The following is a 16,447-nucleotide window of genomic DNA, read 5'->3' as shown; positions in this document are numbered from 1 at the left end:
AAAATAGCAGATCTACAAGCTCATATCGCGCCACCGAGTGGCGCGATACGAGCTTGTAGGTCTGCTATTTTTGAAAAATTCGAAGAACGACTGACATTTTTAGAATCTGATCTCAGGTCAGAATGGGTTCATCAGACCAGTGTGTGTCCAGTGGAAACCTCGTATGAATCTGATCTCAGGTCAGAATGGGTTAAAACTGCCACAGCAGGATAAAGGAAGCTTGGTGGAGCTACACAGTACTATCAGTTTGTCATTGTCAAACGTCTATACTTGGGGAAACAAACTAAAATGATTAATCTGTTGACTTGTTGAGGAAGAGAGTCGGCGCGGGAGAAATCTTCACAGACTGCTGGATTTGTTCATTTCTCACTCTCATAAGCAAAACATATGACACACCTATACTGTATTCTGAATGAATCACCTCCTCTGAGTGAATACATCACAGCTGCTCCGATAGCATAAATGCATCACGTGGGGTTGGACCAATACGTCACATTTTGTCAGGTCAGTGTATTTCAGACATGCGCACGCACGCACGCATTATGTATTTATATATAGCAATGTGCATTACCTATTCATTTTTTATCCCACTATCTTGTAACGCTTTTTTTTTTCTCACCCCGTGTGAATTATCTAATCCTGGCCCAACCTGGGGAGAGCGACGGACCGCTTCCAAGCCGCTTCTTTACACCTGACAGGGGGGACTTTCCCTGGTTGGACGTAGTGCGTGTGGAAGGAACACGTTATTCCGACCAGTTCCTTTCCCCTCCATCAGGCGCCCCGGCTGGCCAGGGGGAGGCAGTTTAGAGACCAGGATTTTTGAGGGCATCTACTACCTACCCTATAGGGGACACGGGGAGAACATGTAAACTCCACACAGAAAGGCCCTTTCACCAACCCCCCGCCTCGGGTATATATGGGCACTGATGACGCCCACAGCGTCCTCAGCGGAAATCTACAAGCTGCGAGCTTGTAGGTCTGCTATTTTTGAAAAAAAATCGTGAACATATTTATTTCAGAAAACTAGAGGATTTAGACGATTTTCTTTGAGGTCAGGCCTAAATGGGCTAACTTAACACAACGATGGAGGACAAAAACTGCATGCAAGGCAAAAACCTGCTCATGAGGAGAAGTTAGGTTAGGGGTTCAGTGTCTTGCTCAAGGACACTTCGACAGTATTACAAAAGGGAGCCTCTTGTAATACAAGAGGGGGAGAGTATGCCAGACATATGGCATATACTCTCTTTGATATACACACACACACACACACACACACACACACACACAAGAAACACAGTGCATATATACTGTAGGTTTTAATGAGCTGAGAGCGACTGTCTCCGCAGGGCTCGGCACAGCGTGGCTTCTCGCTGTCAACTTCCTGAGACCGGTCACACGGCGTCACATCACACCTACGCCTGAGCACTGATTTAACGACGAGCGTGTCAAAGTATATGGAGAAGAGCCTCATACACGGTCCATTTTGACACTGTCGAAGAGTTAAATGAACCCTCAGGATTTCGACGGTGTAACTTCTGCATATATCTCTCTCTCGCTTTCTCTCTCTATCACACACACACACACACACACACACAGCCTCAGGTTCCCCGCTCTTGCGCGCTTCATCTCACACCTCTTGACTCAATATGTCGCTCTCTCTCTCTCTCCGAGCGCTTCCCCACCTCCGCTCTTGCAGAAGAGAGTTTCTTTCTTTCTTTAAACCAAACTATCACTCCCCCCATTTCTCTTTTCACCACATTTTGCCTTTGATTCTCTCACTCAGTTCTTACACCTCCTCTTCCTCCTCCTCCTCCTTTTCTGTCTGCTCTTCACTTCCCTTGATGCCCCCCCCCCCCCCACCCCCCAGTACCACTCCTCTCCCTCGGTGCTCATTATCAGTGCATCGATTTGACACAAATAGGGGGTTTAAAATGTCACATTGCCAGCCTCTCACCTGGCTGACGATGTTCACATGTCACGCCAGACACACACACAGTCACACACACACAGTCACACACAGACAGAGGGGGTTGGGGGGGAAGGCGCTAAGACAAAGCATATTGCGGTTAAAGAGGAATAAGATGACACTATTTCAGAAGGTAATTCGGGAACAGAACATCTTGGCTTTTATACAGTATAGGTCACGGGGGGGGGTGAAATGGAAATAGCCTGCACAGAGGCTGAACGAACGAACGCCTCACTGACTGGAATGCGTTCTCTTTTTTTTTTGGTCCTGGTCCTCCCTGCAATAGGGTCAACGTGACCCTGTGGGGGGGGGGGGGGGGGGGGGCTGGCCATGCTTAGCAAACGAGGTAATAAAAAGGGTACGGCTGACTCTCTCCAAAACCACGACAGTCCTGCTAAAAACCAGTGATTCTCAGCCCTTTTCCATTTCAAGGACACCCCAGTTTGATATCCATGATTCAGGGCCTGCACGGAACCCCCATTTGACCCCCCCGATTTGTCTGGGACACAAACCTATATGCAGTATAAACTATGAAATCCTCAGTGATAGTTTAACAGACCTGTAACCCTTCAAGGACCCCCTGTTGAGAACCACTGTGGGCCTTTTAAGGACGGAGGTCTTCAAGGTGTTTCCAGGCCAAGGACCCCTTTATCTGAGAGAGAGAGAGAGATGAAGCAGTTAACTCGGAGTGCATGAGAAATAAAAAACAGACCCGTCTGAAGTGAGTGGTGCAGTCGGGGTGTCTGAGTATTGGTTGTCTGACCAATGTTTGTTGTCTAGACTGGAACTGATCTGCTGCTTTCTATGACTCCCGGCAGGATCTGCCGAGAGAAACTAGACGCAGCTGCAGGACATGAGACTAATTCATTAGAGCGACAGAGAGAGAGTAGTGTGTGTGTGTGTGTGTGTGTGTGTGTGTGTGCGCGCGCGCACACATCAATTTAACAAGGCAGACTATCAGAAATCAGCAGAGATTTCCTTCCTGGAAATTAAAACGTCTGGGTTTCCGAGGCTATTGGTTGTCTGGCTATTGGTTGTCTGAGGCTGTCGGCTCTCGGCTCCCCCAAAAACTCAGCTTCCCATCATGCACCTGTGCACAGTGTGAAACTGATACGTATCAGTATTCAGTAGCATTACAAAGTTACATCCTGTTTGTCATGTTATGTAACGCGCAGAGCCAGTATTCCAAAGCCCCCTCAAGTACATTCTTAACTATTTTCAGCAAAGTCTGGGCACCCGTGCCCTAAACAGACACAGGGACACACACAATGCCGTTCATTGGAGTGGCTGCACCACTCAAAAATGAAAGAGAAGAAACTCCCTGCACACTGTCTTCAAATGCAGTAAAAATAGTTTACTTATAGGGAACCAGCCTTGAATTTGGGAATACAGCCCGATATATACAGATATACAAAACAAAAACAAAATGTAACCTAAGTGAACACTAAGACTAAGGACTGTTACCGTGTACTTTATAGCGTCAGACAGTCCCAATGTCTACTGGGTTTCATTACCCCATGTGGGCCACAGGTCACGTTTGAAATCACGTGGGATTATATTATACCTCTGGAGACACTGAACTCCCGTTATACCTGCATGTAGTACGACATTAACGCAATAAACAGACGTCTGTGTACGGTTATCTCTGTGAGCCACTGGCCGGGGTATTTATTTTTCATTACTATGTGGGAGTCATGAAGTCACGCAAGGGGGGGGGTGGGGTGGGGGGGGGATAATATTATTAATGGAAACTAAATTGAATTAAAGAGCAGATTTGACCGTGGGTTTTTCTCAATGTCACACACTGACATACACAGCCGTGCTATCTGCCTCCCCCACACACACACACACACACACACACAGTAAACAGACAAACCATACAGTACACAGACTATATACACATGCGTGCACGCGCGCGCACAGTCGCACACACACACAAATAAATCTCATTGCTGGGAATGAGGTCTGTCTATCTCCACAAACAATCAGATAATCCTTCAGGAATCCTTCACTTCTCCTGGTCTCCATCACTGAGAGGGAGCACTCACTCACTCTATCTCACACACGCACGTGCACACACGCACGTGCACGCACGCACGCACGCACGTGCACGCACACACACACACACACACACGTGCACGCACACAGCTCTATTACAAATTGAGAGGGAGAGGTAGAGAAAAGGACTGAATGAAATGAAGAGAAAGACAAACATCTGAGCACACACGCACACGCGCACACGCACACACCTTTTCTATATCACATGAAAAGCGCACAATGCACATGCATTTACATTTGCAGTGTTTCTTCTCAACATGGTCGTCTTAAGGAGCTGAGAGTTCACCATACGAATGACCACGAAGCAACTCTGGATGAGTTTATTAAGAAAATATTTTGCATGCGTGTCCACGGCATGCACAGCTCATTGCATGATCAACTCCTTTGTGCAGGTGGTGTGCGTGCATGCACGCACGCATGCAGGTGACGGTGTGCGTGTGTGCGTGGCGTGAATGTGCCGCCTCCCACTCTCTGTTATAGGAAATGAGTGGTGTGTGTGTGTGTGTGTGTGTGTGACAGAGAGAGTGGCGTGCATGTGGGCATGTGGTCCATGTTTATCGGCCTATAGCGATCTATCCGTTAACGGCACTTCTAGTGAGCCGGGAGCAGTATAATCCTTGGTTGGTCGACCACACCACACCACATCCATCCCGGTTGCCAGATCTTTCCCTTTTCCAGCTCCGTATAGCCCGAACGGCATGCCAAACATAATGGGAGCCGGTTGGCTCAAACCACGGCAGGAGTCAGGACTGCATGGCAACCGCACAAACTGCTCCATTTGGCTGGAGCAGATAAGAACGCGGTCTGTTGCACTGCGATATCACAAACTCATCGGTGGGGGCGTCGCGTGACCAGATTCTCACACCTATACGTCCGTTAAGGTTTACCCCCCCAGGCGGGATGGCATAACGCTTTCCCTGGCTTTTCCCCCTCGGAGGCTTTCCGTGAGAGGAAAAAGGGATGTTAAATACTATAGTTCTCACCATGAGATTCCATTTCATCCATAACCTGTCAATAAAGCATTTATGTTTGTGGTAACTCTAGACAAAGCAAAAGACAACATCTTCGGGGCATTCTGAATAAAATAACATTTCCCTGATGTTTCATCGATTCCCTGTCCAGAATAAGAGTTTTCAAATTGCCAGACAGCATGGAAACTATAGGGTTATACAACCACTACCAATTCTTATTCTTAAAGGGATTGTGACATTAAAAAAAAGGTTTTGGAATTGTTCTTATTTTTTTTAGGTTTTCTAATCTCAATTGCACCCAAAAAACATGAACTTTTAACATTCAGTAGATTTTCTGTGATCTGGGGTTTTCTGGCTCAAACAGGTGCTCTGATTTGCCGGCAGTTTGTGATGTAAGATCCTGCAAATCCCATATATGTCAATGGGATTTGCCAGCAGATTTTCACTGTTTTGCCTGTTTTCATTGTAGCTCAAAAGGCTTCCAAACCCCAAAGGAAACTTCAGACCACAGAAAATCCACTGAATGTTCAAAGTTGAGGTTTTTTGGGTGTAATTGAGGTCATAAAACCTAAAACAAAAAACAAAAACAAAAATAAATGAAAATGAATGTCATAAAACCTTTAAAGCTCGCTCTATGGTTTTTTTATGTATCAACTAATCGAAGAAAATAAATCAATTTCCGATTTTATGATCGACTAATTCAATTCCGTTTTATTATTAGCCATGCAAAAATAGCAAAACAAAATAGCTCAACCACAAGCTTACACAGCGCGTTGTGAGCTTCTTTTCCTTTTTTCCAGAATTAGTATATTTAGATAGAAACCCAGAAGCTTCACTCCCAGACGCCTCGTAGGGGAAATTCAAACGCACGCATATGCGGATCCCAAAAAACGGCAGCTTTAGTATACCGTCTCATCATGGTGCGAGCGTGAGGCGGCATAGAGGCAGCTTAGCTGAATCCGAGTATTAGAAATCTCTTCTTTGAACTCTCTGCAACAGGGCCTATACACATTGACACAACTTCGGTTCATATATAAGCTACTTTTCTCCCAGCAGACACTCGCAGGAGAAAGAAGAAGGCTCCGCACAGTTGCCGACCCAAACATTTTGTTCTACCGCTTAAAAGGGTTGGCAGCGACATACGCAGGCACACACACACATGCACGCACAGTCGCATACACACACACACACACACACACAAAAGTAGCAGAAACACAATACAAAACTACTTTAAATTCTGTTAGAAAAATGTGCTGATCTACAAGCTCACAAACATGTCACAAATGTGCGATGCATTGTTTATAAAAGTTTATAAGAGTTTATAAAAAAGGACATAGGATTAGGAAGGGAAAAAGTAGTTAAAGGACCACTTCACCACTTTTCAACCTATCTTCATATAATAATAGGTCCTCACTAATAATCGTGATAAAATGGCACGATTTTTTCCTACTCAGTCTGGGGCTGTGGGCAGTTTAGAAACAGTCTTCCAGTGACATCATCATTAGGCAGAATATTTTTTACAATAATGTTTAGATTTTCATTATCGTGACAACTTTTCTGGACTAGAAAGCCTGCAGTTTCTATTAGCGGACACCGACACATCTCTCAGAGAGAGAGAGAGAGAGAGAGAGAGAGAGAGAGACTAGTCCGTCTCTGCAACTCGGTGGTGTCTCTCGTGGCTCAAGTTGTTGGAAGAATAGTGGCCGCAGCCGGATTCGAACCCGGGAGGTGTGGATTGAAAGTCTAGTGACTATAGCCAGTCACGCTACCGTGTTGGCTGCCAGATTGAGGTTTTCTAGCCGAATTAGAATGTGAGAATGCTCCGCTCGGCAGGCACCCTACTATTTCCTACTAGTAGTACAACTAGTAGGAGGTAGTAGTATACTACTAGTAGGAGGTACTACTACTAGTAGTACTACTATCAGCCTCGGTGCAACTCGAGAGGCTGTAACTGGAGTTGTATACCAAAGCCGAGATGAGCGCTGTTCAGCCGGCAACAACGACGCAACGCCAGGCCCGGAGACAACCCACAGCGCCTGGGAGCCTCCTATAGTGTCGCCCACATCTCATCAGCCATCTTCCCCACTGACTGGCTGGCTACGCAGCCCAAGAGACAGTGGGGGGCTGTAGCACGCCACTTGGGACACAGGCCGGGTCGCCTGGAGGAGGGTGTATGACTGTATGTTTTTTACGTAGAGTTATAACAGGGATAGAGGGAGGACCGGAGCGACACACTGTTCATTTCAATAGGAGTTGCTCAGTGGCGTTTTGAAGCACCCGGAAGGACTGCCGCAAGTACCATTATAACTCAATCTCAATGGCTCGAGCGAGCGGAGGAGCAGCCCGGACCTCAAATTTTAGGTCCGGGACGACGCACGTTACGCACGTGGACGTCCGTCCACCTCCATGGACGTGCTGCAGTTCACGTAGGTAGTGGCAGCTTCAACGCTGGATATAGCCTTACTGGTGTGGGGGCTTGATGTCGCAAGACCCAGAAACACCCAAAGATTCCAGGAAACAACACTGACGATGATGTACAGTACCCTGTGTGTTATTAACTACAGTGCACGTGTATTGTATTGCGTACCTTCCTTCCCCAAAAGGAAGTCCAGGAAGTGGTAGGTATAGGCCACGCCCACTTTGGTCTCCACCTGAGGCCGTCGGAGGGTGGAGTAGATCTTCCCCGGACTCCGCCTCTCCTCCGCCTTCCGCAGCTTGGGGAGCCTACAGCCCATAACCGCCTGGGAGGACAGACAGACAGACAGACAGACAGACAGACAGACAGACAGACATTTTTACTATACAGTGTTTGATTATATTCCCCTACCGGCTTTGAAGCTACACCAGTATTTACCATTTTGTGTTTTTGTTTGGTTTAAAGCATGTCAAACTCAAGGCCCGGGGGCCAAATCAGGCCGGTGGATGAATTATCTTTGGCTGGATGATATTAATATTAGAACTGGCCCTCTGGTTGGAATAACGTGTTCCTTCCATGCGCTACATCCAACCAGGGAAACTCCCCCCTGTCAGGTGTAAAGGAGCAACTTGGACACTCGGGCATGAAGGGAGCATGAGTTAAGTCCGTTGCTCTCCCCAGGTTGGCGGAGGGTGTGTAGAGCCCAGTAGATGATTGGCACAGGGGTGAAAAATGGGTTACAAAATCGTGGGATAAAAAATATATTAAAAAAAAAAAAAAAAGAACTGGCCCTCTGGTATATTGCACGGACCACCATAATACTACAAGTCCTGCTTCGTGACGATCATAGAACAGGAAACTGAGCTTAATAATAATGCATTTTCAGTTTTAAATGCATTTACTTTTTTGCCATTTGCCTGGGACGTCCTCCTGACCGCGGTGCCCCGTGTGTTGAAACACAGTCCGGCCCTTGACTTCTAGCAATTTCTTCAGGTGGGATGCCACGTTCATATTTCCTGCTTAACCCCTTTTGAGCGGGAACCCCTTTTGGTGGTTGCATACATTAGGTTATAATTTAGCTATTGAAAAATAGCAGATCTACAATAACTTGTAGGTCTGCTATTTTTGAAAAATCGTTAAAATGTGCCTCTAATCTTTCAGAAAATTGTGTCATGATTTAGAAGACTTTTTTTAAATGTATTTTTACGACAGGCCTGAATGGGTTAAAAAGCCAGAGACCTGTCTATATAGCAATGCTTACCATCAAGACGTAGAGCTATTTATAACATACTGGTATTTGAACAACAAAAACACTGCACCTAATTATTGCACCCGATCGGGATCACTATCTGTGTGTTGTTCCAACCATTGAAGACCATTTGCCATCTCACGGGAATTAACTAAACCGCAGCAGAAGGAGAAATATCGGCACAAAAACAATACAATACAGGTTCAGCCCTTGCAGGCTTGAACATGAAGATGTGAGATGTTAGAAGATGAAAGCAGCAGGGGAGAGAGAATAACAGAAAGATTGTGTGTGTGTGTGTGTTAGTGAGTGAGTGAGAGAGAGAGGGAGGTAGACGAAATGCAGATAAGAAAGATTTGAGTGAGAAACATGCGACTGAAATAGTTTCTAAATATACAGAAGACATTAGCACTTCCAACAGTGTGTGTGATAGGCTTCCACGCAAAGCCTAGATCTCACCGTTGACGTGTGAGAACTATGGGGAATATCGTGCATAATACTGTCTCTCTGCATCTCATGTACACACACACACACACAACACATGCACTGATGAAGCGCGCACAGTCTAAAAAGCACACCCGTGTGAAGTGAGGGGCGCTCTTATCATTATACATCATCTCATGAACAACTGAATTTATGCGATTGGTTGGTTAGATTTACGTCATATTTGGCAGACATTTGACCTCATTTCTCCTTTCATTGTCAATGGCAAATATGAGACAAATGTGGGGACAAAATATGTATATAGGAGGGGCTAGGCACCCCTCAAAAAAGGTGAGGGGGGCACAGTGTGGCTGCCACACAATTGCATTTGTGTTCACATTGGCCACATGACATCTTGCGTTGTTAATTAGTAAAACGGACATTAAAAGTCCATAGACTTTTTTTTTAAAGCGCTTCAAACGTTTAAAGTCCATAGACTTGGCTGCCATATGAGATAATTTCAAAAGCCATGCATTTGGAGGGTCTAGCACGGCGGCGCACGTCAAAGATACGGTGTGCTGTGTCCGACATTACCTGCTTTGATACAGGAAGCTGCTTATCAAAAAAAAGGGCAAATTGGGAGCGACATGTTTGATCATAGAGCGAATTAAGGCAGAAATGAGAGTGATTTCCTGGTCTGACAAGCAGAACCGCACAGGGAGCAGGAGAGAGGAGAGGAGAGACAGGGGCAAGGTGAGGAAAAAAAGCAGAGGAAACAAGAGACATTTTGGAATAGTAAAAGGCAGAGTGGGGTGAGAGTAGAAGGTGATAATCCTGATAGACCTCCACAAAAACAAAGAAAGCTTGTAGCATCCCCTCCCTTTGGATGGTTCGCATCTCACCAGACAACAGACCATATCAGTGGCTTTAGTGGGGAAGTGGGGATGTTTCCTTCTTTTTTTTTTAGACTTGCCCCCGACATTGCAAGACACGCTCCGGTGACCACCGGTGGGGGAGAAATGAGAAAAGAAAATTGGGATCAAATGAGGGATGGCTGGACGGATGGATGGATCAGAGAGAGGAAAGGACAAGAAGATGAGGGGAGAGGGGAGAGAGAGGGATGGAGCTGGGCAGAAAGCGTCAAGCTAATCTGATATGACAGTGTAGCTATCTCTGCCAATCCATCGACGGCGTTACACTTAATGTCCCTGTCAGGCTGTCAGCCACGGCTGGTTAAAGGCACTCGGTGAGGTGTGTGTGTGTGTGTGTGTGTGTGTGTGTGTGTGTGTGTGTGTGTGTGTGTGTGTGTAAATGTGCGCGAGTGTGAGACTGTCGCTTCCCCCTTATATCTGTTTAGGGAGGCAAGGAGAATGACACAGTTAATTCCCGTTGGGTCGAGAGCACGGACATTACCTTAACTTAACGGTCCTAACAGGCTGCACGTGTGTGTGTGTGCGTGCGTCATAATAGACTCACCCGTGCACATGTGATTAGACTTCCAGCCTCTAGTAGTGGATTGTCCATGCTTTGTGTTAAAGGTTAAAACTCGTATAAGGTGTCCAAAAAAAAGAGATGGTACAATCGGTCATTTAAGTGCACAAACACAAATGCAATTTTAGGAGTCACTATCGCATTGACAAAAACAAGGAGAGACTGAGACATAAACAGTGGGGCTGGGCAATATGGCAATGTTTATATTGTGATATGAATCGAGAAATATTCTGGATTATGGATATCCTAATATTGTAATATGGCTAAAAAAAACAAAAAAAACCCCTGTATTTAAAAGATAATAAATGTCTGAATTGAGCTTAAAAATATTTTGTGAAAACACCTATAGTAATCCACACAATATTGATACGTTTATTTGTTCAAATCAAAACTATTGTACTGTGCCTTTTTCATGTCGCCTAGCCCTATAGAAGAAAGAGAGAAGTTGTAGTACAAAGAAAAATGAATAGAGTGAAACACAATGAGAGGGACAGAGAGAGGGAGAGACACCACATGGAGATATTATTAATCTCTTAGTCTTCTGTTGATGAACACACCTCTACGCCCTCTCCACACACCAACTTTCCCCACCGTACAGAGTTACAGACACCCCCCACCACCACATCCCTTCTCACTGTGGTTCTCTCTTCAAAGTGCATCTCTATCGTGCCATCTCCCTCTAAACCCGCTTATCTGATGTCGTGTGAGCATGTACTTAAAAAAATCGTCATCAACCTTGCCTATATACATACTCATCATTCATAATTTAGCCCTGCACTACTTTGGTGTATTTTATGCCACTGTACACTTTCACATAGTACACATGCATTACATTATGAAATTCAAATTATGAATTTATACAATTCCAACTATTATAGGAGCAGCGGGTATTAGTACCGTAAGTGGCCGACCGGGGCCATTTGGTCCCCAGATAGCCTCTCTACCCGTTCAGCATATGGCCTCCCTTGTATAAACTCTTAATGCATGTCTTGCAGAGGGTTATTCATTTCTCTGGCTTGATATTGATGTCACTCTGCTTATATAGGATCAACCTCTTGCCTCTTTGTCTTTCATTCCATCTTACCCCCTCTATCATTTCTCCACCCCCCCCCTTTATCTCTCCATTCCTCAATCTCTTCATCCCTTCTCTCTGTCCATCAATCTCTTACTTACCTACCACCCCTCCATCGCTCAGGTTTGTCTTCCCTGCCTCCCTATAGTTCTTTCCATTTTTACATCGCCCCTCTCTCCCCCCCCCCTCCACCCCCCTCTTCCTCCTTCCATTCATATTTCTTTCCCCTCACGCTCCCCATGCATCATCTCTCTTCTCCCTCCCTCCCTCCCTCCTTCAACGTTCCCACTCCTCCCTCCCTCTCCGTCTCCGTCTCTCCTCCGCTCCATGTTTTTAACCCTGCCCCACATGCATCTCCCTCTCACACCCTCCTCCCGTCTGTCCCTTGTTGCCATGTTCCATAATTCCTCCTCCGTCTCGTCTCGTCTCTCCCTCCACCTCCCTCCCTCCCTCCCTCCCTCCATCCGGTTTGACGGTCTGGTGCCCTAGCTGCAAAAGCGCCCCCCTGCTGAGCATGTTATTCCCATAAACTATACTACCACGTTTCCAGCCAGACGTATACAGCAAACCAAAACAGCCAGCCCAGTAACAGCCAGCCCAGTCAGTCACAGTCTGCCATGCAACGAGAACAGCCGGAAAAAAGTGGTTCCATCATCCTTATTCACTACGTTCGCCACCAAAACTCCCCACCATACCACCACCTCCACCACCACCTGTGGATGTTGTATTTGACCCCGGTGCCAAGACTATCCTTTGAGAGTGTCTGTCTGCCCGTCCATATATAATGTATAGTTGTGCCTTATATAACGGTATAGTATGTGTGTATATATATTTGTATTATTAATATTAATGTATTTTGATGGTCGATAGAATGACAGCTGGACTGAATTCACCAAAACTTTCCTCTGATCGCCACAAACATCACAAATGGACCAGGGAAGCACAAATGTTTGGGGCACACAATTGGCAGGTGGTGTGATTAATTACCCAGCACCATTCAAAACGCACCCGTCAATTGTGTGCCCAAAACATTTGGGCTTCCCTGGTCAATTTGTGATGACGTTTGTGGTAATCAACAGTTTTGGTAAATTCAGTCCATCGATCATTCCAGGCCCGTCGCCTAGAGTGAAAGTGGAGATATTTGACTAAATACATGTCATGTGCCAGAACTTTCACATGGATATGAAAGTAGAGAAGCATATCTTTCTCTAAGTCTTTGGAATTATTTAATGGGCGAGTACAAACGGAGCGCCGATCACATTTATGCTGTCCATGTCGCAGCGCTCACTGGAAGCAGACAGAGGTGTTCTATGGCTCTGTATGTGAAATATTTGGCAATGTATGCAACAACAGAGACATTCTAGTGCTATGAAAATCACATCCCTTCGCAACATTTCTTCTCCATGGATAATTTCTTTTTACTTTTGAAATGTTTCAAACTCAGAGTTTCGCCTCCAGGCAAGTAATTATTAGAACCTCCCTCAAAGAGACTTTATTTGCCCTGGCCTGGGGCTGGGTTTTGACATTTGCCCTGGCCTGGGTTTTTGACGTGACTAGCCTACCAGCCATCAAACACCGTTTGATACAATCTCTGAGGGCAAATCCTCTCGTTGTGCACTTAATGCAAAGACTTCTCAACAAGACCTCCCCTCAAAAGAGAAAAGGGAATAAAAGCGCAACTTGTAGTAATGGAAGTTAATTCATGATTTCTCATACAAATGAGTCCCTTTGGTGGAAAATACTATGCCTTCACTAAACTGACCTACAAACAGAATATTTGATATGCTCTCACAGAACAAACACTCAAAGAAAATAGGGTGGGCGTACAGCACAAAATCCATTAAGGGAGGGGGGGGGGGGCGATTAAAGGAAGACAACAGGAATAGGGCAGATAGACTGGGAGAAGAGAAGGTTTCTCATTAGAGGCTCTTGCAAAAGAACAGTTTTGGACTGACAGCGCAACCAAGCGCGGATTACACACGAGGATAATCCGTCTGCTGTGCGTTGCTGCCGCTTCTCCACTCTTCCTCTCGCTCTCTCCGAGTCTTTTTCGTTTGTTGTTTCCTTTGTTGGGTGGGAAAGCAATTAATCTGCCGCAGAGGGAGAGCAAGGAGATGGGCACCGGGATGAGAATATCAGGCACTAAATATAGAAGTGGATGACGAGAGGGGAAGAAAATAAAAGAGTTCTGGGTTGAGCGATGGAGAGACGGGAGAGATTGCGAGCGCACTGGGGAGCACATCAAGTTGCTTGGGAGGGGAGGTGCAAGATCCCCTACTCCCCACAGAAACAAAGTACAGCCCACCTCAAACGGTGTTCTAATGGGTCTGCAAGGAGAGAGAGGGTAAAAACCAATTGATGACATTGATGTATTGCTCTGTCGCACAGCTCCGCGCATAACCCACTTTCCCTATAAACAGCGCACTTATCCGATGAACAAAGGAAAGCCTAGCCTATACCGTCTGTGGAGAGGAGTGGAGTCAGTGGGCGCTTTGTCAGATCCACGCGTCTGTCTGGGTCAGAAACTAGCCAAATTGTCCGAGTTACAAATGGATAAAGTATTAAGTAAAAATGTTGCGGTCATCAGTCATTAGTGATTAATTACCACGTTATTTCGGTCACGAGTAGGCTAGTCAGTGGTTTTCGACCAGTGGTCCGGGGACCACCAGTGGTCCTTGTGGGGGTTCCAGGTGGTCCCCAGCAAAATCATGGAGTTTGTATAACCTCTAGCGTAAAATCGTTTTTAATTTTACGACAACAAAATATTCCAAGTTCTGGGTCCGAGAGGCTAAATCTCATCAAATGGTGGTCCGACCGTCCGTGGCTCAAATGCAGAATAAATAATGGACCTCGATATGAAAAAAAAAAAGGTTGAAAACCATTGGCCTAGTGGACGGGAAATGATTAATACGACAGGTGACAGGTCGCTTACGCACCAGATCGCTCAACTCTCTTGCACTCACATCTTCTCATCATCGCTCTTCCCAGCTGCGCTTGGCACATTTAAATAGGCTGTCACGCATATCTTCAGTTCACTTCAACCTCTGACAGTCAGTGGTAGGGGCTCTGTACTATAGATAATAGCTGTATTATATAGCCTAAATACCAGTGATTTCAACCAGTCTGGAGACCCACCATGCAGTGGTCATTGAGGGAGGGGGTTCCAGGGCAGGTGGTCCCCAGTTAAATGGGGAGTTTGTAACCCAATGGACCCTTATTAGATCTTTAACTCTTGAGCACCAGAGTTAAATTATTGTTAACAATCTGCATTACTTAAAATTACAATAAGTATACATAATTGAAGAGAAATGTAGAATTATAAAAAAGGGTTTGCCTGTTCCCTCTCCTAATGTTACCACATCAACACAGGATGGAATTGTGGACAAAATCTTATCCAACAAGAACAAAATATTCTTTAGTTTTGGGTCTGAGAGGCTAAATGTCATCAAATGGTGGCAGGTGGTCCGTGCATGGCTCAAATGAAATAAATAATGGACCTCGATATGAAAAGGGTTGAAACCCCCTATTAACATGCATGCATATAATATGTCGATTGCATCGCGAGAGAACGTTACACGGCGTGTGGCCCGGGGATTAATCGAGTCTCTGAACCTTGACCTAAATGACAAGGGTTCATCAGTTTCCCCAAACAGTCCGACTCTTTCACATATAGTGCTTCTACCTCGGTTACTATTAAACTGACAACTGTTGTCATATTAACGTAACTTTGAACATTTTTCATTTGTATATTGTGTAGGCTATATTTCCAAACATTGGGCGCACATTGGGCGTTCATGTACGGTATGAAGAATGCCACAAAAATAACGTAGCCGCAGCTCATCATCACGCATATAGCCCATTACATTGATTAGAAATAGCCTATGTTCAACAGGCTTTTAACGAATAGGCTACCGGCGAAATTGCCCAATTAACACGTGCAGCCACTCATCCCATAATCTATATATGGCCTATTCTTTTTGTTTTTTAAAGAGGAGAAAAAATCTTAAAACTCACCAGTCGTTGAGTCGATCAGGTCTTGTGCGCTGGGTTCAGGGAACTTGAATCAGTTGCTCTGTGGTGGGTGGGTGCGACCCTCTTAATGTCTGGTCCTGTCAAACTCCTGTGTGGAGTTTGGACATCACGCCACGGTTGATGTGGTGCCTGGTGGTGGGGCGCACGAGAGAAGTCATGATGTTGGGGTCTTTAGGGGGGAGAGGGGGGAGCTGGAATCTTCCTTTGGGAAATGCTGCTGCTACCGTGTATATAGGCAACATGCGGTTCCAATGTCAGAATGATGAAACACTCGCACCCTCCCTCTCTCTACTCTACCCCACACTCTCAACCAGCGTGTGGAGCGACAGTGTTCCACGCTGCTCTCCTCCCTCTTCTCTTCTCAGTCGCTACTGGAAACGGAGCGTGTTTAGCTCCGTTTGTAACCTCACATCTACGCTTTAAACAGCTCCGTTAAGAGGGAATTATACGTATCGGGATATCCCAGCATCGGTCGAACGGGGATTTAGCCGTTCAAAAGCAGTGGCAAAAACCCTTTTCGCAGTATCGTTTCCAAAAAGGGAAGGTATATCAGAACCGAGATACGGATGATAAACATGGGACTGGAACATAACAGTTTAAGTCAGTGATGAAACAACGGCTTAAATCGGGCTTAAATAAAACTTTAGTCCAGTCAACCCCCGTCCGTATATGCGCAGTACTGCTTTCGTAAGATTGCATTGGGAAAACATGGCACTGGCTGACAAACAACCGCTTTGTAAGCAGTCGTTTCACCCCTGACTTACAAGTTTAC

At 45.7% G+C, this 16,447-nt stretch overlaps 1 protein-coding gene across 2 annotated transcripts in view; it reads right to left on the bottom strand.

Annotated features, from left to right (window-relative positions):
- Nucleotides 1–15,996, bottom strand: part of rftn1a (raftlin, lipid raft linker 1a) — a 68,657-nt gene extending 52,661 nt beyond the window's left edge. For both annotated transcript variants that reach the window (XR_013965697.1, XM_080788168.1), the window contains exons 1-2: nt 15,658–15,996; nt 7,583–7,736 (exon numbers count right to left, since the gene is read on the bottom strand). Coding sequence is in view for 1 of the 2 variants with exons in the window: in XM_080788168.1 (XP_080644294.1) it covers nt 7,583–7,730 (148 nt within the window). In the remaining variant the exon portion in view is untranslated. The remainder of the gene's footprint in view (nt 1–7,582; nt 7,737–15,657) is intronic.
- Nucleotides 15,997–16,447: the final 451 nt, after the last annotated feature.

This window comes from Protomyctophum bolini (genome assembly GCF_963924005.1).
Source record: "Protomyctophum bolini genome assembly, chromosome: 17".
Taxonomy (NCBI): domain Eukaryota; kingdom Metazoa; phylum Chordata; class Actinopteri; order Myctophiformes; family Myctophidae; genus Protomyctophum; species Protomyctophum bolini.
Note: the sequence above shows the minus strand (reverse complement) of the source record. Positions and strands in the feature narration are given on the sequence as shown.